At 37.0% G+C, this 23,921-nt stretch overlaps 1 protein-coding gene, 1 long non-coding RNA gene and 1 pseudogene across 4 annotated transcripts in view; 1 reads left to right on the plus strand and 2 right to left on the minus strand.

Annotated features, from left to right (window-relative positions):
- Positions 1 to 17,947, minus strand: part of FBXL3 (F-box and leucine rich repeat protein 3) — an 86,151-nt gene extending 68,204 nt beyond the window's left edge. Inside the window, exons 1-3 of one of the 3 annotated variants that reach the window (XM_056807231.1) lie at positions 17,528 to 17,932; positions 4,159 to 4,513; positions 1,864 to 1,986 (exon numbers count right to left, since the gene is read on the minus strand). In XM_056807231.1, the coding sequence (XP_056663209.1) occupies positions 1,864 to 1,986; positions 4,159 to 4,512 (477 nt within the window). In that variant the 5' untranslated portion in view covers position 4,513; positions 17,528 to 17,932. Of the gene's footprint in view, positions 1 to 1,863; positions 1,987 to 4,158; positions 4,514 to 6,173; positions 6,313 to 17,527 lie in introns of those variants that run through there. The other 2 variants (XM_007501469.3, XM_001362509.4) reach the window with 2 other exon arrangements.
- LOC100011024 (actin-related protein 2/3 complex subunit 1A-like) lies at positions 4,524 to 17,518 on the minus strand (annotated as a pseudogene).
- A 151-nt stretch (positions 17,948 to 18,098) lies between the features above and the next one.
- Positions 18,099 to 23,141, plus strand: LOC130455809 (uncharacterized). The gene is made up of 2 exons (XR_008913958.1): positions 18,099 to 18,217; positions 20,151 to 23,141. It is a non-coding gene; the product is annotated as an uncharacterized LOC130455809 (long non-coding RNA).
- Positions 23,142 to 23,921: the final 780 nt, after the last annotated feature.

Below are 23,921 nucleotides of genomic sequence, written 5' to 3' on the forward strand. Positions count from 1 at the left end.
GCCTATCTTTTGTTTCCTCTTCATCAAAGTCTGAGTGATCACTTGCCCACCAGATTATCATCAGTTCTACCCCCTCTTGACTTCTATCTTTCTATCTTTACTTTCAAAGTGAAGGAATAAGAAGGCAATCTAGCTTATAAAAATTCATGTCATGATTTGTCTTCCATTTGTCATCACAAAAAAATTGTTTAACTAATACATGTTATCAATGTGATTCAGAAAAACACTTGACCACATTTCCACGCTATTATAATCTATAGCTTTATCACTACTTTCCTTTAACTCTTTCTACTTTTAATTCTAGTCACTCATCTCATTCAGACCCTCTACTGCTTTTCTACACTATGTTCGTAATTTTTCTTATTTGACTAGAAAATTAGAATAAAACTCTACTTCCACCTTCCAGAAAAACCAAAGCAAAAAAAAAGGAACATGGAAAACACAGGTATCACAAAGCATAACAATTTTATTAATCAGATTTTCAATTTAAATGAACAATTACTAAGGCTACTAACTTAATAAACTAAGTTATCTAGTTTCATTTAGTAATCTTTAGTTCTGCCTTAGGTTAAAAGCAAATACAAATCAGAAACATCAAAGGGAATTTGCTGAAAGCAACAAGTGAAAATGGATAGGGAGGAATGTCCCACTGGCCCTTCGAATTCAACAGGTCTAAAACTAAGTTCATCACCTTTCCTCAAAACTTCCTCTTCAATCCAACACCATTATTTCTCTCAGTAATTCCTACTACTACTTGGTTTTCTCATGTCCAAAATATTGATATTATTTGATTTTATTATTTATATTGACTCTTCCCCCTTGCTTCTCATATCCTCATCAAATATAGTCTATTCTACCCTCCCAAAATCTCCAGTATCTCTTTCCCCTCTTCTTTATTGACACTCCCACAAGCCTGGTGTAGGTTTCAGTCTTATCTCATGCTATATCTCTACCTTCTCTGTAACTCCAGACAAATGGAGAATAGATTTTCTGCACACTGTACGCACCCTGTGCTTTCCCATTTTGTGGTCTTTGCCCATATTATATCTTCTGCCCAGAATGACCACATCCTATTTCCTCTTATTTGTTGGATTTCTACCTATCCTTTGAAGCTCAACTCAAATGTTACTTTGAAAAAGCTCCACAAAGTGTTACATTAAGCAATGACCTTTCCCCCACTCCTTGGAGCACACAATATTAAATCATTTTAATTTCCTAAAATGGTTCAATTGATCCAGGTTTATCTTTACTAAGACTGCAAACTCCAACAGATTTTTAAATCAGATGTCTTTACCTAGGAAAAATTGCTATCAAGAGAAATGATTCCCAAGTATGCCAATTTCCCCAGGGTATAGTCCTCTATCTATATTCCAAAAAAACAGAAACTATATTTAATTTTTCTTACCTTAAAGAATGGAGATAAAGAAGGCAAAGGTCAAAGGCAAAAATGGTCAATAAGTAGGAAACTAACGTTTTTTCTGCCAATTTTATTTTTCCTATTTATGATGATTAATCATATTTCCATCTGTCAGTTCAACTGTCTCATCTTCACTTTATATAACTGATTTATCAGGAAGATCCCTTATTCTCCTTGTAAATTCAGTTAGAATTTTACTTACCAATGAAGATTCACCATATAATTGCAACATAGAATACAAAATATAAAATGGCTTTTTCTTTAAAAAATATTTTTCTAATCATTCTATATTTAATTACAGTTTTCAGGAAAACAAAGTAAAAAGAAGGCACTGGTCACAGGTTATGCATATTGCTTTTCCTTTACTCCTATCTTATCAAGAAGATAAATACCTAGTTGTTACATTAAAAATTTTCTATCAATAGTCTAAAAAGTAAAATAGTTACCTTTGGTAAATCCATAAAGCTTGGTCGAGCAGTAGAAATAAGTCCAAGAGTTTTTAAAGAACAATTTACAAGTTGAGATAAAATATCACAAGCTGCTTCAGCTGATTCCTTACTGCTATCCACCTAAAAGAAATAGTTACGTAAAATTCTTTACATTTGCAAAATAAGTAAATATAATGAACATTTTAGAACAATACACACTAAAGACTTAAATCCTCTTCTTGGAAACTTCTGCCTGTATGTAAAAATTTTAGATCTAAAAGAAAGAAATATTAAAAGAGCAACTATAAAAATTATTGTCTTAGAAAATTGAAGACATTTTATGGCTAAGCAAATTCAACATTAAATTGATTTATTCTTATGTCATACAATCTAATAAAACAATAATCACAAAAAAGTGGATGCTGGATTTGAAAGTAATTAGTTTGTTCCGAATATATATTTAAATACAGTCAAACATCTCCATGCCTCTCTATGATACCCATTACTATGGTTCCCAAGGCAGTGAAATTAAATGAGTATTTTCTGAGAAAGTAAAGGTGACATACAAAGTTAAGAATTACTCAATTTGTACTCATACAATCTTTGGATGCAATAAGGATCCCCAAGCAAGTTGATCATGAAGTCTGCTAAATGACCAATCTCTAATGGAGAATACAATAGCCTCCATAAGTTAGGGCTGGGCTTAAGAAAAATAAGTAGCAATTTCTCAAAGAAGTCTTCACATGTGCTGGCTTTCTTCCAATGAGTCACTAAAAATTAATCTACTTAAACACAAAGAACTATCTATGCTACCATTTTCACCTTCAGACAAAAGGACCCAGGCATCTAATATATCTTGATTCTAATGCCTATTTTAAGTTGAAGTCATTAATGGATATAGAGAAAATCAGAAATAAGGGACTGAATTAAACTAGTCTTTGCAGGAAAAGGAAAGTGCTTCCAAGGGCCTGGGAAATGAAGAACAACAGCTGGGATAGTATTGAGACTGCTATTGCCAGTATCTTGTCCCAAGGCCTCACACTTCCCCAAAATTTCTGCCAACATATCTTGGTGCTTCTGCAGAAGTTGGGGTAAGCTAAGAAGGTCCTCTGCTGTGAGGAAAAGTTAAAGACAAAGTTTATAAAGTCAGGTTTCCCAGGCAATTTTCTTGCCCCTGTTTTTCATTCTGTGTTCTGAAGAATCTTTATCTTTTCTCCTATGGGTTCAGTGAGGTTCCTTCTATCTTTTCCCATGGTTATTCCCTAAAATTCATTCCATCATCCCTTTCCCTTTCCTCTGACCATTTTTCCTGTTTACTTGATTTGCATTCTTTTTTGCCTGCCTACTTTCCCACATTAGCATTCATGGACTCAAGAGAATTCGGATGAGAATACTGTGGGGAAATTATCTCTCACAGGTACTTGCATTTTTAGCAGGTGTCAGTGTCTATAGTGGGCAGAACTAGAGGTAACAGAAAATAACCATGATTCTTAAAGACTCTCCTTTTTAGATAACAATGATTATACTACAAATCACCCAAGGCTTTATGGTTTTTAAAGCACTTTCTTCACTTTACACTTTAAGGAAGGCTATTGCCTTCCTTATTTAAATTTAAATTTAAATACAAGTACTCTCATCATCTCCATTTTACAAATGAGGAAACTATATCTCAAAGATTGCCCGAAGTTAAATGACCAAGACTCAAACCCAGGTCTGTCAACTCCAGTCCAGTCTTCTTTCCACTGAGTTTTAAATTAAAAAACAAGGTTTAGAAGAAATTAGAAGGATTCTTTTGTAGGTTGTTCTTGTAAGTAAGTCAATTTGGCTCCAAAATTCAAATTTTGCTTTGTTTTCTAAAAAATCAAATAGCCTTTTACTATACAGACCATTAAGAGAAGGCATTTAGAATTAATTTATAAATAGTTTACTACAAAGGTACCAAAGTTTTGTTTCAAGTGAAGGGTTCCAGTGCTACAAAAAGTTTGAGAACCCATTTACATTATTTACATACTTTTAGAAGAAGCAAAGAAAAAGATAATATCCTTCATGCCCAACCCTTATAAAATATCAAGACAAACAAAAAAGAGCTTCTGAATACCTTCATTAATTTTTTTTATTCAATCATAGCTACTTTAAGTGATGAAAAACCCGAAGGAAATATTAAGGAAATATTTTCCAAATGATTTCTTGGAATTAGACATAATAGAATCTACAGAATAATTTCCCAACTCCCCTTTATTTTTCTATCCCTAAACTAGCATCTACCAAAAAAAAGTTCACTATTTTTAACAGTAACAATTTAAACTATATTACCTTGAAACTGACATACTGTAGATGGTTTGAATGTTTTTTAATAATCTGCTTTATCAGTTCTGGATGTGTAGCTTTCAAATAAGATGTAGCCGGCTGATTAAGTTCAAATTCAAAACATCTCCACAAGTCAGGCATGTGAAATACCTGATTCCAGTTTCGACAAACTTGTGATGCATGAGCCCGATCAAGAAGGGGCAAATATTTAAATATCTGTAGAATGATATCCTGAAGGAGATTACCCCAATCACATGTTTGAGAATTCTCACTGGTAGTCCTCTGTTTCTTGGATTTTTCTCTAGTGTCCTCCTCTGAAGAAATTTTTGTCACCTCACTCTCTTTCCCACCTCGTTTCATCCTATTAAGAAAAATGTATAACATGGTTTCTTAAGTTTCAGTCAGGAATCCAAATTTTATATTCTTCTTTCAAAATTATTCCCACTAAAATGCATGTGAGGGAAGATTATGTACACAAAAACCCATTAAAACAGTACAACAAAATCTTCTAATGTGAAGACCAGCTGCAGTTCTTTAAAAGTCTGGGTACAATTATTTTTTGAATAATAGGTTATTTAATAAGTCTGGAAACAACAATTAATAGAAATTTTCAAATCAGAGTTGATAGATATTTTAAAGTAACATTTTACATTCTAGAGGTAGTTAAGGGTCAACCTGTATGAAAACAGGTAATCTTTAGCAATACTTTCTAAAAGTTTTTTTTTTTAAGTCATCTGGAAATTCTCTGCCTCCCAGGACCATCCCAACCCATTCCTTTTGAACAATTTACATAAAATCCCCCTTTAATTTAGTGTGACAAGTTCCCACAATAAACTACTTAAAAGAGCAGCTTTGGTCAAGAATGGAATGAAACAGCCAATTAAAAAGACATCACTGCTGATTTTTTCTAAACCAATATAAGATCACCAATTATGTTCAAAAAACAACAATAACAAAACATCTGCAAAGGGTATTTTCTCAGTGTTGGCTTGTGTTGGGTCTTTCCCATCTTTATGCAAATGCTCGAGGTGCATTCTGTCAAATATCTGTCATGCTAGAGAGTGGAAATACAGCTTCACATGATTCGTAGCCTCTGGATCAAAGACTCTAAAGTCTTGAAATCACAAATTGTCATAGCTCCATCAATGCCAGTGGTGCAAAATTTGCGGCAGTCTTGCTTGTCCACTTCATAAATAGACATTTGGGTGATACTGTTTTGATGTAGTGTGTCTAAGAGCAGTGTTGCAATCCTTGGTTGTGGCTCTCTTGTCCATGTTGTGGAAGTGTTCCATGGCAGAGATGTTGCACTGAATACTCTGTTTTGTAATGTCTAATTTGGAGACGAAGGTCAAGGGGCCACAATCAGCATAATTAAACAGCACTGAGCAGCAGTCATGGCCAGCAGCCACAATGCTATTCTCAGATTAAAATGACACATTCAGAAGTGGGAGGAACTCTGTTTTTAGCTGTGAAACCATCATGTTTTTAGAGGCATCAGTACCTGATACAGTTTTATCATGGCTGATCCAAGTGAGACGGTTCCCACCGGCAGAGAAACTGACCCCATGGACCTAACCACCACTTCCAGTACCACCAAAATCTGACATCAGCTGACCAAAAGGCATCTTGGTACCCCATGGAGTACTGGCTGGTTTTTCATCAACTTCTTTAATGTAGGCAGAAAATGCTCTGCATCTGAAGTCACAAGATCCAGCAACCAGCAAAACATTGTTGGGGTGCCAGTCCAAACCAAGGACAGTAGAACGAATTGGCTTTTTTATGTGTTTGCTCACCTACCAGTCATTTTTAGACTCAAAGTAGCACACAGAAATCAGTCGAACTCCACTACCTACAGCAAATTTATTCTCCGGGGGAGACCATTTCACAAAGGTGGCTACACGATTAATCCTCAAGATCACCAAGGTTGGCTTCCAGATTCCATCTTTCTGACTCCAGACATAGGCAATGCGGTCTGCCCCACAAGTTACTAATATGATCACTCTTGGGAGCCCAGTCTATACCTGTGATGTGTCCATTGTGCTCCTTCAGTTCATGGGCTTTCATCCATTGGTTCCCATTCTTCTTGTAGATAAGAACTTCATGATTATTAGGGCTAAGGGCAATCTGGGTATGGTCTCTGTTCCAAGCATGGCAGGTGACTGGCTCTAGTAAAAATTGATGTAAGGACATGATTCTTAGTGTTTTCAAAAGGGAAAAAGCTGGGATGGGTAGGGTGCGGACAGGACCCAGAGCGAAGGATTCCTGGACTCTGGTCAGTTGACTCGAATAAGCTCTGGTGGGCGGTGGGAGGAAGACGGAGGCCGGGCAGCAACCTTTTTTATATCAAATATATATGTAGCCTATATAATTCATTTCCTTTTCAGTCCATAATTACCTTTGTTCAATATAAGCACCTTTCCACACTATATTATTTTAGGTTGACTGCTACTTTTTCTTTATTCTGAACTTAAACACTAACTAAAACAAGCATTCTGAAATACAAAGTTGAAGAGGGAAAAAAAGATTGTACAGTACATGAAAAAAGTATTTCTGGGAACTTGCTTTTATTTTTAATTTAAAAATTCATGTAACTCTGAAAGCTGACCTCTTATCTATATTTCCATCTGATCTTCCTTCTGTTCTCTTTAGTGGATTTTTTAAAAACATGCTTGAAATACCACCACCACCACCACCCCGATTTGAAATCCTACTGCTAGAGGCAGCCAAGTGGCTCAGTAGATTGAAAGCCAGATCTAGAGATAGGAGGTCCTGGGTTCAAATCAGACACTTCCTAGCTGTGTGTCCCTGGACAAGTCACTTAAGCCCCATTGCCTAGCCCTTATCACTCTTCTGCCTTATATATAGTATTGATTCTAAGGCAGAAGGGTTTAAAGAGAGAAGGGGAGGGAAAAGAGGGGAGGAAAAAAGGAAATCCTACTGCTAACATCTGAAGAGAGGAGAGGAAAAAGAAAGGAGGGGAAAGGGAAAAAGAAAATAAAAAAACAAACTTCTCACTCACATATGCATTTTATTTGCTACTTTTTCTTCTTTGCAGCTTCTATTCTTTATATTTGTTTCTACCTTTCTTAGGCCCAAGGCCACTGTCTAATCTCTTTCATATGATTTATCTCCAAATTCTTGAAAATGGATTTTCCCCCATCAGTCCTCTCTTTTTCAAGTTACACATAAGATCACAGATTAGAACTAACAGGAACTATAGAAGCCACATAATCCAACCTCCTCATTTTATAGTTCAGGAAATTGAGGGCAAAGAAAGATAAATTACTTATTCAAGGTCACTGACACAGCAAGAATCTCAGGATTTGAACCCAGATTCTCTGAATCCAAAACTAACCTTCTTTACACTGTATTACATTGCCAGGCCCTTCAACCAAATCCAATATGACCTCAAGATCCTTTACCATATTATATACACTTGCCAAGACATTCTCCAAGTCATCAATGTCCTTACTAAAAAAGTGACACACAGAACTAAACATAATATCCCAGATCTAAAGAATCACAGCAGAGAACAGTAAGAGTATCAAAGTTATTACTCCCTTAATGTAGTCCAAGATTCCACTGGCTTTCATGATTGCCAAATCACAACATGGACTCATAAGCTTTCAATCCACTAAAACCTCTAGATCATTTTCAGACAAACTGCTACTTAATCAAGCCTGATTCATCATGTACTTGTGAAACTGAAATTCTGAACCTGAATGTAATATTATACTTGGGGGGGGGGGGGTGGAGGAATCCAGACCTTTCTTATTTCATTAGTGAAAAAAGCTCCTGGTCAGAACTTACTTCTAACATCACAGTTCTGTAACAACTTGTACTCTTTAAGAAAATTACTATCTAGGGGATCAATAAGTTAGAATACTTGCCTATGCTCATACAACCAGTATGTTAGAGGACTTAAAACTTAGGTTGTCCTAACTTCTTAACCAGTTTTATATAAAGTACACCACAGTGCTTTTAAAGCCTTTTCATTTTTCTTCATTTAATTATATTTTATTAGATCCAACTCAATGTTTTGGCCTATCAAAACTTTTCTGGATACTATCAACCAATGTTAGCTATCCCTGTCAACTTTGTGTCACAGTGAATTGGGAGGCCAGGAGGATATGTTTAGTGGAGTAAAATAAGGCTAAGAATACAATGATTAGAATACAAGGAGAAGTGGAAATTATTTTTACCTCTTGGATTTTGTCTTCTGACTTTTATTCTTCTTCCTGTATTATAGGTACTTCCTATGGCATCTAGCTTGATACACATGTGTGGGTACTTTTCTCCTTCCTCTTTCCATTTCAAAGATCTTTTGATAAGATTTCAAAATTGGAAAATAGATTTTCAATTCAGTTTTTGTTAGGTGAATGGGAATTTTTTATTCTTACATTTTAAGCCATGGTTCCGATATCTAAATCCCATTCTCAGACATCTAACCACTTTTTAGGTGTCTGACATTCCTTACCAGTTGTTTTTTCCCCCCAAACCTTTCTTTCTTTTCTAAAATCCTTATTTTCAACTAGTAGCAATACATTTTTAAAAAATTACCTATGCTCCTACAGTCTTCATTTTCTTTCTCAAGACTTCATGATCCTTCATAATGTTGCCCAATTCCTTCCAGAAATTATCATTTGTGCCCATGTGAATCACAAGAAATAAATAGAAGTTATCAAGCTTAAGAAATCTTAAAAGGTTCTATCTTATGTACTGGGATATTTGCTATCAGGTCAATGAATTGTTGTCTTATAATCCCTTCTTGATAAGTCACCAACTACCACTATTTCTCTTCTTCCACTGAGCCTTACACTGAAATATCTCTCATCACTTGCCAGAACCTATAGATTCACATTATCATTCCTTGGAGGGCAAGCAGATTATTCTTCCTCCTCTAAGTATCCTAATGCTTCTTTCTCAGAGAGCCTTGATCTTTCCATGAAGGAAAAAAGTAGATTAAGGAATCCAATAGATCTTTTCTCTTTTTTTTTTTAATTAAATAGGTCTGCTGACTAAAAAATAAAAACAAAAAACTGATCATCAAGAACCACTTAACAGATTACTCTCCCATGTGTAAAAGCAGATAGTTCTTTAATAAGTAGGATATGTCAAGAAAAAAGAATCAGCATATTTGCCCTCCCAAAGCAACAAAGTCATGTATCAACAGGCCAATTATTAAAGGAAGGCATTAGAGGCTGAAGAATAACATTAGAATGAGGGAGAAATAAGATATAGAGAGCAATAGGGCAATTCCTCTAGAAAGCAACCAGGTAAGAAAAATCTATGCAATAGAACTGTTATAAATCATTTCCTTGAGTTCATTATATCCAAGTTTTACTATTTTTGCATGTTGAGCTTTGTAACTAAGTTACATTTTAATATCTAGGATCATTTAAGAAAAGTTTCTCAAAAGAAAGTGTTTAGTGAAGGAATGCAAGATGATTAAATAGATTCAAAAGAAAGAAAATGTTTCAAATCCTGAACTATGTAGTCAGTATGCCAAAGTCTGGTAAATCCAAAGAATATACCACAAAGAACACCTTCAACCCAACACTTGATGAATGTGAGAGGTCCACAGATGTTACACAAATTGTGCTGATATTTTTTTCCTCATAAATTACATGGGATGGCTTTCTTGAGAAGGGAAGGGATACCAAAAATAACCAGGGTAAGGCAAAAAACAACAATAAAACAGAAAACATAGTAAAAACTTATTATTTTTTAAAATGTATGCCAAAATTCTAACCTATTTTTTTCTGGTATTCTAGGAAAAGGTGATGTCTAAACCTCAAACTGGAAGGAGAAGAGGAGGGAAGAAGAAAAAGGAAAGATGAAGAGTAAGATGACACCCTGGGCATACTGAAAAGGTACAAGTCATTGCAGCAAATATTAATATCTATTATGTGCAAGGTACCATTAAGGCAGAAAATGGGTCACAATAACAATATTGTGATTTTCAAAGAAGAGAATAGGATAGAATTTCCAAAGCATGGGACATTAAGCTTGACTTAATTCCTGGAAAAATTCTAAAATGTATTATTAAAGTAGTAGTTTGTGAACATTTAGAGGGAAGCAGTAATCAGCTTTATGAAGAAGAAATTATACTACAATAATAACCTTTCAACAGGATTACTCGACTGATTCAACAGGAGAATGGAGTAAATATAAGATTTTAGCAAAACCATTAGCATAGTTATCTAATGCTATATCAGTTGAAATTATAGAAATCTTAATAATACAATGAGAGGAATTCAGAACTGGCTAAATAATAGCACCCTATGGGGAGTCAAAATGGGTTAAAATCAATTTGGAGGGAGGTACAAAATATTCCAGGTAATCTGTCCTTTATTATGTGGGTTTTTTTTTTTTATCAATTGATTATACAAATGGAAGATTTATCAACTTCTCAGATGGCATGGAAGGTCGAAAAAGGCAGATAGCATAGAAAATAGTTAGCCTTGGAAAGATCTGGGTTAAAGTCCCACCCCTGACACATACTGACCATGTGACCCTGAGCAAGTCACTTAACCTCTAGGTGTATCCACAATTTATAAGTCTATATATTTGGCAAGGGAAATTCCTCACAAGAGGCTCTATACTGATAAAAAGATTGAGTGGATAAAAGGAATATTGTAGGAATATTCATAATGAAAAAGTGTCAAAATAAATTAAAGCTTACAAAATGGAATGAATTTAGTCAGATTAAATTTAATAGTTCCATATTTAAATCCAATTGATCTAACTTCTAAAATATATAAAGTGCTGATTAAAATATATGAGAATATGAACCATTTCCTAATGATACATGGTCAAAAGATATGAGCTGGTAGTTTTCACAAGAAGTCCAAGCTATCAATAGCCATGTGAATACTCCAAATCTCTAATAATTAAGAGAAATGCAAAATAAGAAACTCTGATGTTCTACATCGTATCTATCGGACTGGCAAAGATGACAAAAATGGAGAATAACAAAATGTTGGAGGGACTGCAGGTAAACAGGTACATTGATAACTATGAATTGGTCTAGCCATTCTGGAAAGCAATTTGAAAGGTTCCAAAAATCCCTAAACCTAGTGATACAGCTTCCAGACCTATACCCCATAAAGATCAAAGAAAAAGGAGAGAAAATCTATGTTTACAAAAATATTTCTTGCCAGTCTTTTTGTACTAAAAAGTGCTGGAAACTAAGGAGGTACTCATAAATTGGGAGATTGCTAATCAAATTATAGAATATGAAACCTTGAAGACTTGAATGAACTGATACAGAGTAAAGTGAGCAGAATTCGGAACAATTTATACAACTGCTACAAAAACAGAAAAGAAACAATGTTGAAAGACTTAATTTTCCTGACAAAGTAAAGGATTCAAGTTTATATACAAAATGAGATACACATTTTTGGTCATGGCCAATTTAAATTTTTTGTTTTACTAGACCATACGTATTTGTTCCAAACTCCCCCTACCCCCAGGGGGGAACAGCAAAGGAGAGAGAAAAAAGAAATGCATATTCATTAAAAAAAAAAAACTTTAAGTGAGTCTCAAGCCATAAAAAAGTTAATTTTATCAATAACAGGTCAGGAGAGACATTTACAGAGACAGCAATTGAACTATTAAAAATTTTGCAGATTTTAGTGAACTACTAGCTCATTATGAGTCAATAATATGACATGGCAGCCAAAAAAAAAAAAAAACTAGTTTAGTCTTGGGCTGCATTAGGAGAAGCAAATGTGCAAAACTAGGAAGATGGTAATCTTTTGTACTCTGCCCTTATCAGGCCCCTGCTAAAGTACTATGCTCATTTCTGGGTGTCATATTTAGGACACTAACAAACTGGAAAGGTACTTGAGTATTATAATTTAGTATTATAGTAGACTATACCACTATATAGTTTTTATTCAGTTTCTTGCACTCAAAGTAAGATTCTAAACAGAGGAGAATGGCTCACCAGCAATAGGTATTGAAAAACAAGATGGGGAGAAGGATCACAGCAGGACCAACTGCAACATGTGCTATAAGTCATCTCTTGTTGTTTGGCATAGACTAAGAAGTTTTTTGAAGTAATATCACCACAAAGAGGGGGGAAAGACTTCATATAGTGACTTGAGAAGTTAAACTGGATGAGATAGTTCAAAATGGCAAACAAGAAGCAACATGATAGTATCTTCTGAAATTTAAGAATCTTTCATTTGAATGCATATAATAATGTCACTTTCAATATTATTCTATTGTATCAGTAGGGCTAGAGGTTGCCAAAATAATGTCATTATGATCCATTTTCTACTTTTAACTCATTCTGAGAGCTTTCTTTAGTTTTAACATAGATTTGGGTAACAAAACAGAATTAGTTAGACATATTTTTAAAAAATGGATCCTAGGTCCTAATTCTAGGCAGTTAATTGTGTAATAATGTTCTTGCCCTGAAAATACTCTTCAATTTTTTTTTTATTTAGTACTTAATATTAAAACAAAAACTTATTTCAAGGTGCTCTGACTTTGTAAAAAATGACAGAAGAGCATACAAGAGAACCTTGGTACAAAAGAGACATATCACATATTACTTCCAATGTATATTTTTCAAGTACCTATTAGTGAAAAAAATATATTGTAATAAGCTGTTTAGCTATAAGATTAACCACAGAATTGTAAATACAATATCAAAATGTTATGGCTAATACTAAGTCTTTCAAACCAGTGGTGTCAAACACAATGAAGCCCACAACACTGCCAAGCACCAGATTAAAATGTAACTGAGAAATATTTAACATAAATAAAAATGAGACATTACATTTTAAAACTAAGTCAATAAATGACCCACAAGGATGCTTATGTTCCAATCAGTAACCCAGTTCCTATTTGAATTTGACACCACTGCTTTAAACCATTATCTATTTAACAAATTTTTATTAAGTGCCCTCAGGGTAAACAATATCTTGCTAGAAACTAGAAAAGTACAAAGTTCAGTTAAAACACAGTCCTTGCTGTCTTAGATCTTACAGTCCAATACTGGGTTGTCACTAAAATAAATACTTAAAAGTACATTCAAGATGTTAAAGAGGGCTATGTGAAGGAAGAAATGGAATGGAAGGCTTCCTACAGTATGTAACATCTGCAAGGACCTTAAAGGATGGTTAAGAATTCAACAAGGGCAGACAGGGAGGGAAGCGATTTAGGATACTGGAAGGACTGGGGCAGGAAAGTACAAGGTATGTTCAGAGAGCAATGGTAGTGGTGTAATAGTAATCCATTCCCCTGAATCATAAAGCTATAGCTGACACTAAAGTTAAAAAAAATATGGTTAAAGGTCTAAAGATGGAAGTGGGGAAATGTATAAATGGAGATTTTTGACATTTGGACTTCATCCCCCAGAAGTCCCTTAGTATTTCCCAAAACTCCATTTTCCTGCATTACCCTGCCCACCCCACTCCACCCTTTGTATTTAAGTGGCTGTAACTCCTCCCTCTTTCTCTTTTGGACCTGTGACTGGGCTGAAGTCAGGCAGTTCTTTTGTTTTCGTTATTAATAAAACTTTATAAAATATAATATTTAATTATTGATTATTAATTTAAAAACCCACAGAAAGGGGGAGGATTTAGACTATAGAGGGCAAGCCTGAACTTTACTCTGTAGGTAACAGGAAACCAATTTTAAAATTTGAGCAGAGGAGTGACAAGAACAAACCTATGTAAGAAATTAGTTTGTTAGTGTCATTGTGGGGTGGGAGGGTAAGGTAGAAATTGACAGTTAAAAGACAAGAAAACTAGCTATGCTACAATAGTTCAAATAGGTAGTCAAGAAGGTCTATGGAAGGATTGTTATTCCTACTAGAAGAGGGCCAATGGCTCAAGATGTTGGGTTCATGGTACAATGTTATGGCTGATCAGTCCAAAATAAGTTTGGAAGGCTCTACCTACAGGTCAGATGTATAGTACATTAGAGCATTTAGGATGGTGACATCTCTAGATTTGCACATCTCATATTTCCTTTGTGCTATTGCAATTCTGCTTTGCTCATGAAGTACAGCACCAGGCTGGGTGATCTTGTACCAGCTTCTCCCATGTCTCACCATCAATATTAAAGCTCTTCCAGAAGGACCTTGGGGGTATCCTTATACTGCTTCTTCTGACCTCCCAGTCAGCACCTGCTTTGTTAAGAGTTCTATGAGTCTTAGGTAAATGTGCATTTGGCATTTAAACTATGTGGTATGGTCAACCTATCAGACTCATTTTTTGAATAAAGTTTGAATGCTTGTCAGTTCAGTTTGGGAGAAGATCTGTGTCCCAAACCTTATCTTGCCAGGTTATTGTCACATGTGGCTCAATTTTGTGGCATGGCACTGGTATGTTGTCCAGGTTTCACAGTCATAGAACAATGAAGTCAGCATAACAGCTCTGTGGACCTTCATTGGGTATGCAGTCTAATAACTTTTCTCCCAGTTTCTTCTGGAGTTTCCCAAACATTGTGCTAACTCTGGCAATTTGTGCACCAATCTCTTTATGTAACATCCCTATAAAGTATACTACCAAGATAAGTGAACTTATCTACAACATTAAAAATTTCTCTTTTAACTGCAAACAACAGCTCTACATATGGATATTTCAGAGCTGTCTGGTAGAGAACCTATTTTTTTTATAGCACTGGGAAGGATAACTGGCTAGATATGAGGTGAGATACAGTGAAAAGTTAAAGATAACACCAAAGTCTCAAATGGGAGAATGGAAAAATGATGATTGATGTTTAACAAAAATAGCAGTAATTTTTAAAAACTGTGAGGTTGACTTAGTATGTCTTAAGGGTCACATGGCAGGGGGGAAAGTTAATGTTTGTAGGCATGCTATCCAGATTTTGGGAGAGTCCCTTCAAACACTGTCCTAGCCAGACCACATCTGGGATACTGCATTTACCTCTGGCTGCCACAATTTAGGAAAGTAAAGTTGAGCATATTTTAAGGAAAACCAGAACATAATTAGGATATAAAACCTTGCCATATATAGTTATTGGAACTGGGGATGTTTAGCCTAAAGAAAAAAACAAAACAATATAATGTAGGAAACAACTTTCTAGAAAATTCTAAAGTACAAAACACCTTATTTCTGTCAAGGTATGAGTTAGACTTGATGACTGATAGCTTTAGAAGAGGAAAAATAAGCATAGGGCTATGGGTATTTGAGCTAACAATAGTTATACAATACAGAATTATTCCTTCAATATTTTTAATATGCTTTTGCCAAGTAAAACAAATTTATTCATCTACCATCTATTTATCTTCATTAATTTGAATCTTTAAAATTATTTATTTAGCCTATTTACACATGAATCTGTACTTTACATAAAGTTATACTCTTCAGGATACTCACTTGTCTGCAATTAGGTCAATGAACTATTTATCTTCCACTTTTAAATTGAGTAGAATTTACACATTTAAAGAAAGGGAAAAGACCAGAACAGAACTAGAAAATAAGTCAATGGCCTCTGCTACTGGTACACTTGTTAAATGTCAAGTTACTTTTCTAATTCTAAGCTCCTAGGACAGGGCTTTTGTATTACCTGATCTAGGTTCCTAAATACTCAAAGGCTCTACAGCCTTTAAATTTGAGAGCTAAAATCACACCAAGTAAAATGCCAGAAGTGCATCTGTTTAAATAAAAGCAATAAAAACACAGTAAAGGGAGAGTTTTGCTGTAAACAAGGATTTTCTGGCCTAAATTGTAACACTCCCCCAAAACTACTGAAGTAATTTGAACATCAGCAACAGTATCCAACACTGGCAAAGGGTCTAGTCCTGTTATTTCATTGGTAAAAGAAACTCCCAGATGTAGCAACTCCCTTTTATCAATGAAGGTTCAAAACTTGTCTTTGAGAGTTGCCTAAAGCAGAGGATCCTGGCCAGCAAAACTCCAGTCCTTGCCACTGGAACTAGATGTAATTGGGCAATATTTAACAAAATAAAAATACAACACAGGTAATATAAATTTGTGACTTTTTAAGTCAACAGACAGCCCACAGGTATGTTTCTAATTGAGTTTGACACTTTGGCACAGAGCCAGTATCTTTGAAGCAGGTTAATTCTGGTCTTTCTGGTTACAAAATCAGCTTTCTAACCATTATACTGCCTCTCAAATGGGAGGTGTTCATTTTAATATTTGTTTATGGAATGAAGTATGTCTAGGCAACAGTCCATCCTTCACATTTATCTTTCGTTTAGAGTAATGATATTCAAGTGCTGCCTCATACATACTCCCGACTCTAACTCTGCCTTTGACTCTAATTCTAACTGCCTTTGATTCTAATCCCAACTCTGGGCAAGTTAATCTTCGGTGTTCACTACTCAAAGACTAAAACTTTGCAGAGAAGGAAGGAGCTGACTTGCACTGGTACCCCTTAGGGAGTTCACTCAACTACAAGTTCTAGATAATAATGAAATTAGCAAGTTTAGTACCAGTCCCTCATCCCTTTGGCTAATATTAAAATTAGTGTGTACTTTCAAAGTGAGAAGAAACAGAGTAACTTCAGGCACATCTAGATGGCAGGCTGAAGGTAGGAGGGTGCTAAAAAAAAAAAAGTCCCTGTAAACACACCAAAAGGATAACCCACACAACGAAAACTAGTTGATTGTATTTTAATAAACTTTAATAGAGAACAGAATTTCACAAAGTAAACAAGAACTAAGGTAAAATTTTGGGCCCTCCCAACTGAAGGCGTATTAATGTTTAACCTCTCATCACTTTCCTTAGTTTGGAAATATTTCTTACAAGTTGTTTCCCAGTCCAGCATAACTAAAACTAAACTAAAGGAGGGCGATAACCGAGTTATACATCATAAGTTAATTTCCGCTTCTGTAGACTGTCTTCCCCTACCACCCTCCCTGACAAATCCCGTGCCTTTCCCAGAAACGTAGACTATACCGTGCGTGCGTAGGCTTCCCAGAGCAGTCTGTGTTGACATCTTTAATGCCACTCATTCCAGACTCAGCATTCGGGGGACCTCCCTTGCCAGCACGCCTCACCCGGACGCCCAGTTCCGCGCCGCTTATTACTTCTCCCGTCCCACTTCCAAACCCTGGACGGGAGTCACCCGCCAAAGTAATAACAACAATCAGGACTAGAGTGCTGGGGCGCGGTCGAGCGGGCGTTCACGCTCGGGCGGGGTCACTGTCAGCCGGGGCGTTGAGCACCAGGTGGACGTCTTTGCAGGGGATCACCGAGAAGGGGGGAGGGGTAGACAGAAGAGACCCCCCCCCCTCCTCCAGGGATAAAGCGAGGTCTGCCCCGCGGGGTGCCCTACGCTCCCCTCCCCCAGCCCTAAATTGGCAGGACCCTCCCCCCCTAGGGGGTGGGGGCTGGGGGCGGCAGGGATGCCGCGGCTCCGTTACCTGGTGCTGGTGGCGGCTTCCCTCACACGCCCCCCCGGGACTGGAGGCAGCGGCGGCGGCAGCTGCTCTCGCTGCTCTCACGTCAGGCCCGCTGGGGCCCCCTCTCCACACACCGGCCGCCTCGGCCCCCCGCGCTCCGCCCGCATCCGAGCCCGAGGTTCTGGCGCGGCTGCCCAGGCTGCTCCGCCTTTCCGCGGCGGCCCCCGGGGCCCTCCCCGCAGCCCCTTCCGCGCCCCACCCTTCCGACCCTCGGTTGTAAGCCCTGGGCTCTTTTCACACTCCCTCCGAATCTCCCTGTCCTGGCTGTCCGGCCCAAGCCCCAAAAGTCCCGTCAGAGAGCCGCGGCCACAGCCGAGCTTCTCTAGTGCGCCTGAGCCGCCCTGACACCCAGTCCAAAATGGCGCCCGCCGTCAACGGCCGCGCGCCTCAGCTGCCCCACCACCACCACCAGCGCTCGTGGGCAGGCGGGCACGCGCACAAGCTGCCCTGGAACCCCGGAGCCGCAGGCAGTCGGAGGAAACTGGAGGCCCCGCCCCCACGTTCTGAGCATGCGCAGAGTCTATAGCCTAAGACTTGGGGGGAAAACTCCGGGTTTGCAAGAGAAAGACGGGCTTATTACGCTTTTAGTTTTCCGAGAGTAGAGAAGCGAACGAAAAGCCCCAGGTCGTTCGGAGTAATGAAAGTAATGCGGTAAGAAGAGAGCCCATCTGAGGAAGCAATAGCCAAACTCATTCCAGGGACTCTAGTAAACTCGATACACAGATGATTGGGGAGGGGGGAAGCGGGAGATCCATTGTCTGTGACTACCTTTGTAAAGACGAGGCTCTCTGTGCCACACTAGAAGCATGGATTCATCTGTGGAAGAAGTTTGACCAATTAACTTCTAAGGCTTTTTCTATCTCTAAGGGCATTTCTGCCTCTAAGAATCTATACTTCTTTGAGTAATGTAATCTGTCAAACACCCCCCCCCCAAATAGTTTCCTTCATTTTATTTTTTAAAACCCTTAATTTCTGTTTTAGAATCTGTGTACTTTATATTGATTTCAAGGCAAAAAAGCAGAAAGGGCTAGGCAATAAAGGTTGTGATTTGCCCGGGGTCACACAACCAGGAAGTGTCCTTCAGTCTCTTAAATCTGGCTCTCAATCCACTGAACCACCTACCTGCCCCATTTCTTCATTTTCAAAAGGAATGTTATATTCTTTGTAGAGTAAAAATGTCCAGGTTCACTGAGTGAATTTAACTAGTTTTCATTAATTTTGCATTTTCTATACCTCAGAGTCTAGAAGATTAAAAAATAATTAAGATTTTTAAAAAATGAAAATCTGACTCCTCAATAAGTAAAGTGAAAATAGATATTTATTTCCTCATTTGTTGTCTTGGGAACAACCCTGCTCTTTCATGATTATCTATTCCTTGTGATCAACTGTGACAGACTTGGCTGTTCTCAGCAATACAATAATCCGGGACAATTCTGAAAGAGTTAGGACAAAGAATGCTATCCACCTCCAGAGAAAGAATTGTTGAAGTCAGAATGCGGATTAAAGTATATGATTTTTCTCTTTATTTGGGTTATACTGGGGTTTGGGTTTTATGTGATTATTCTTTTACAAAAATGAACAATACATGATAATACATGTGTAACCCATATCAAATTGCCTGTTAGCTCCAGGAGCTGAGAGGGAAGGGAGGAAGGGAGACCATTTGGATCATATAACTTTGGAAAACTAATGTGGAAATGTCATTACATGTAATTAGTAAAATAAAATATCTTTATAATTAATAAAAAGCATCTATTCCTTGATTTCTCTGGTGGCCACTGCTTAACTGGGTAGGTCTAGTTCTGAGATATAGCAATTCTTAATTTGAGTTAACATTTTGTCTTATTCTGAACTGCTAATTTTGTAATCAAAATAAATCTATAATAAAAAATGGAGCAGGAGTATAGAGCCTAAGTCTAAGAGGAACCTGAAAGGATCATTGCATCCACAGTATAAAAGGGAATTCTTAATCCCTTTCTCTAATTTAACTGGGGACCTGGAGGTCCTTTTACCATAGAGATGTGTAAAGATATACCAGCCCACAGTGAAAGGAAATAGAAACCACAGAGATAGGAAATGAGGTAAGAAGGGGATATAAAAGACCAGTGAAAGGCCTAAGAGGAGCTTTTTGACCTTTTTTTGGATTGGGGTTGGTTGCTGGTGGTATGGATTGATGATTAGTTGGTGGTTGGGATATACCACCATATATATATGTGTGTGTGTGTGTGTGTGTATATATATATATATGAACTGAAGGGTGATCAGATAAACTTTTTCTCATGGCAATTATAGGCAGTTATAGGGTAGTTAGGCAATTTATCTCTTTCCTATATTTCCCTCCTTTTACTATAGTTTCATTAAAACTAAACTTGTTAAAAGCTGCTCTCTTATTTTGTCAAACTCCTAATTTTACCCTTACAACAGCTAGAATGGACCTGAGAGATCATCTTTCACTCTGAAAGAATCCCAGCTCGATTTTGTTCACTTGCACACTTTGTATAACTACTTTTATAACTTGTATGACTGTTGATGAGTAAACCTTTTCAAGCTATACTACTTTGGGTTTTCTCTCATCATGCTCCAGGATGCTCATTTTTGGGATAACCTCATCACCATGAAAGATATCATCAGCCTTGGTACTCCATTTCATCACTACCTTCTGCTTCTCTCAAAAAGCAACGGAACTGTGGTCTCCAAACTTCCATTTAAGGAAAATCTCAACAGAAACATCTTATTTCTCTCCTGGCCATATATCTTGGGACTTTTCTGACTTGATCCACTTCATCATGTTCCCCTCTCCTGGCTTTTCAACTTCTTTTTTTGTGTTTTGTTTTCCCTCATTAGATAGATTGCAAGCTCCTGGAAGGTAGAAATTATCTTTTTGGTGGTGAGGAGGGTATTTGTATCCCCAGTGCTTAGCAAAATGCCTGGCACATATTAGATATTTAGTAAATGTTTGTTGACTGGCTCAGCATAAGTTTCCTCATATATATAAGTGAAAGGGTTTGTTAAACCATACCAGGGGGAACTTCATGAGTACCTCTACTAAACGAAAAGACTTCCAGCAACTATGAGCCATGAGTATTCTCCTTCTAATTCCTACCCCAGTCCCAATAACTCTTTAAATATAAGCTCACTTTTCTCTGGACTCTACATGTACTCATGGAAGAGTATTGCAGATTTTTTTTTGGTGTAATAAGAAAAGAGGGTGTTTTGTACCAACTATTCCTGTTGTAGTATCCTAACATAATTTTTTTTAAACTTATCCTTTACTAAAAGCTAAAAAATAAATTAAAGAATTGAACTAGATAATCCTTCCAACTGAATCCTCTGATACTAAATCCTCTGAAACCACTTCTTCAGGTTCTCCATTACCCAGATGGGCCAGAGCCAAATGTCTAACAGTACAATATAATAAAATACAATAAACAGTAAGTGCCCAATCTATGCCAACCACTCTGTTAAGAACTGAGGAAATGGAAAAAAGAAAGCCAGTTTCTGCCTTCAAGAAGCTTATAATCTAATGGGAGAAGACAGAAAAGGAAATTGAAATGGAGGTACAGAGACAGTTTTCACTCAGAGCAAAGATAGGAAACCAAACTGTACAACTGGTGGGAAATGAAGCCTTAACTGAGTGTCTGGACTCTCTTTAGAGGGAAGCTTGGGAGTTTTATGCTCCTCTTTCTAAGCCTCCAATCCAGAGGGACAGAGGAAACTGAGGGCATAGATGAGGTGTGAGTACCAAAACTGAAGCAATCTCTGTGACATTGAATTTCCTGATGATGAGTTTGGGGGATAGGGGGTAGGGAGGAGACATGATGAAGGTGAAGCAGAAATGAAACATTATAGTACCACCTGCTCTGTCTTCTGAGAGGAAAGGAAATAATAGTTTGCCTTCTGTAAATATCCTCATGACAACCTTTCAAATAGTTGAAGTCAGCTCTCATACTTCTACCTGAATCTTTTCCTCTCCAGATAAAACATCTTAATTCCTTCAACTAGAATTCACATAGCATGATGTTGAGATAACTATCTTGGTTGTCTTTCTCTAGATTAGTGGTTTTTAACCCTTTTTTGTGTATTGTGGGCCCCATTGAGCAATCCAGTAAAGTGAATGAACCACTTAGAATGATGCTCATTGCTTATATTTATAACAAAATTTATAAATTCCAATTAGAGATTAGAGAAAACAAATACTTTTTTTCCTATTTGGACTCATAGATCCCCTAAAATCCATCCATTGATGGGTGTTCATGAACCCTTGGGTAAAAACCTCTGTTCTCAACACTTTCCAGTTTCTTAATGCCTTTCCTCAAATGTGGTATTCTGAACACAATATAGTATTCCAGATGTGATTTGATTATGACAAAGACCAGGGAAGTGTTTTTCCCTACTTTTCTTCTAATGTTGTATTAGTTTTCTTATTTATAAAATGTTAGGAAATAGGGAGAAGGGTTGGACTAGATGATCTTAAAGATCCCTTTCAGCTCTAGATGATAATCATCTAGAAACTTAGGATAGCACTGTTTTTTGTTTTTGCTTCCATGTCATGCTGTTGATTAACTTTGAACTTTCAGTCAACTAAAATGTCATATCTTTTTCAGACAAATTTCTGTTTCACTGTTGTTTCCCCATGAAATCATGACATTGATTTCTTTTAACTTAAGTGTAAGACTTTATACTTACCTTATTAGATTCCCTTTTTATTAGACTGGGCCCAACCTTCTGGAACCTTTTGGATATTGATTATTAACCAATGTGTTAACTACGCCTTATAGATTACCCTGGATATATGATAAACCTACAGAATTATTAATGTAGTTTGTCAACCCTGGAAAAAATCAAGGAGAAAAACAGTTTCTACAGTAGTTATTTTTATTTACTTAGAGAATTCTGACACATGTGCCAGAACCCAGGCAAAGCTAAGTTCATTAAACAGAGAAAAGACTTCAAGTTACATAGTTTTTCATTTGTGGAAAATTCAAGATGAGTAATCTAGAGGTGCTATAATTCATATAACTGGAAATACTCAATGTCCATTTGGAATGTGATCTACCCAACTTTTGTTTATCAGGACTCTGAACTTAGTCCTGATAAGATAATAGGGAACAACCTTGGAGTAATTTGTAAGATTTAGGGGCTTCTTTCAGGGCAAAGGTGGTATTGACTCATGTGCAGGATTTATGCTTGAGACAGGCGCCTCAGGTTTTATAGCCAAGAGAAGTTAACTGATTATCTTGAAGTCTCCTCCTCAGATTCAGTTTAGTGGGGTCATTATCATAATGCCAGGTCATATAGAATCAATTAGAGATGCCTGGAAAAATGTATCCTGGTCAGACTCCTCCCCTTGGTCACTGTTAGTGTCACTTCCACAAGTTGCAAACAACATAGAGCTTTTGAGGATAGGCCCCTGGAATAATAATATTTACACTAGGTATCTAACAGAGTTGTAAGAAATACTTAAGATAATGTGTGAGTACTTTGTAACTATTAAGTGCTGCAGGGTATCCAAGTTAGAAATCAGCAAAAGCTAAGTCTGAAAAGGCAGAGAGACAGAGGCATCAAAAAAATAAAAGGGAAAAGGATAGCTAGGTGGCTCAGTAGAGAGAGAGCCAGGCCTGGATATGGGAGGTTCTGAATTCAAACCTAGCCTCAGACACTTACTTTCTGGCTGTATAATCCTGAGCAAGTCACTTAACCTCAATTATCCAGTCCTTTTCACTTTTCTGCCTTGGAACCAATATTTAGTATCAATTCTAAAACTGAAGGTAAGAATTGAGAGAAAAAAAAGGGAGAAGAGGTAAATGGGATTTAAAAATCAAGAGGAAAGTCTGGAGATACAAAGTAAGCATTCCTCACCTAGAAAGGTAGAACTCAAAAATTAAGAAGTGAGCAAGCATGGACTCATTCACTTGAGATGTCCTAATCACATATCTATATAAGAATTTGAATGGTTTATGGAAGATTTTTTTTAAAGTAGTGATTTCCCTAAGGGAATAATGGAATTGTTTATAAATGGAGGTTTTGTAGTACTAAAGCTGAAAAGGGGGTGATAAAACTGATAAAAAGAGTTCAGCCCAGTTAGTGGCTGAAAGTAGAAAAAATACCACAATTGCCCATCAAGGATAGAGAAGAGGGAATCAACTCTTTTAGAACTGAGCTGCAGCTCCCTTAGAAGAATACAGTGGCAAAGTTGCCTGTCTGGCCCTGTCCACAAGCCCCTGTCCAATAACCTCCAAAAAAATATCTAGAAACAGAACAGCATTGTGATGAGGCAGTAAAGCAAAACCTAGCTGAGGCCCCAGAGACCCTATGCCTGAAAAGAACCCGCCCACCTAAAGAGTGAATTTTGTGT

The sequence above is a fragment of the Monodelphis domestica genome, chromosome 8 (genome assembly GCF_027887165.1).
Source record: "Monodelphis domestica isolate mMonDom1 chromosome 8, mMonDom1.pri, whole genome shotgun sequence".
NCBI lineage: Eukaryota > Metazoa > Chordata > Mammalia > Didelphimorphia > Didelphidae > Monodelphis > Monodelphis domestica.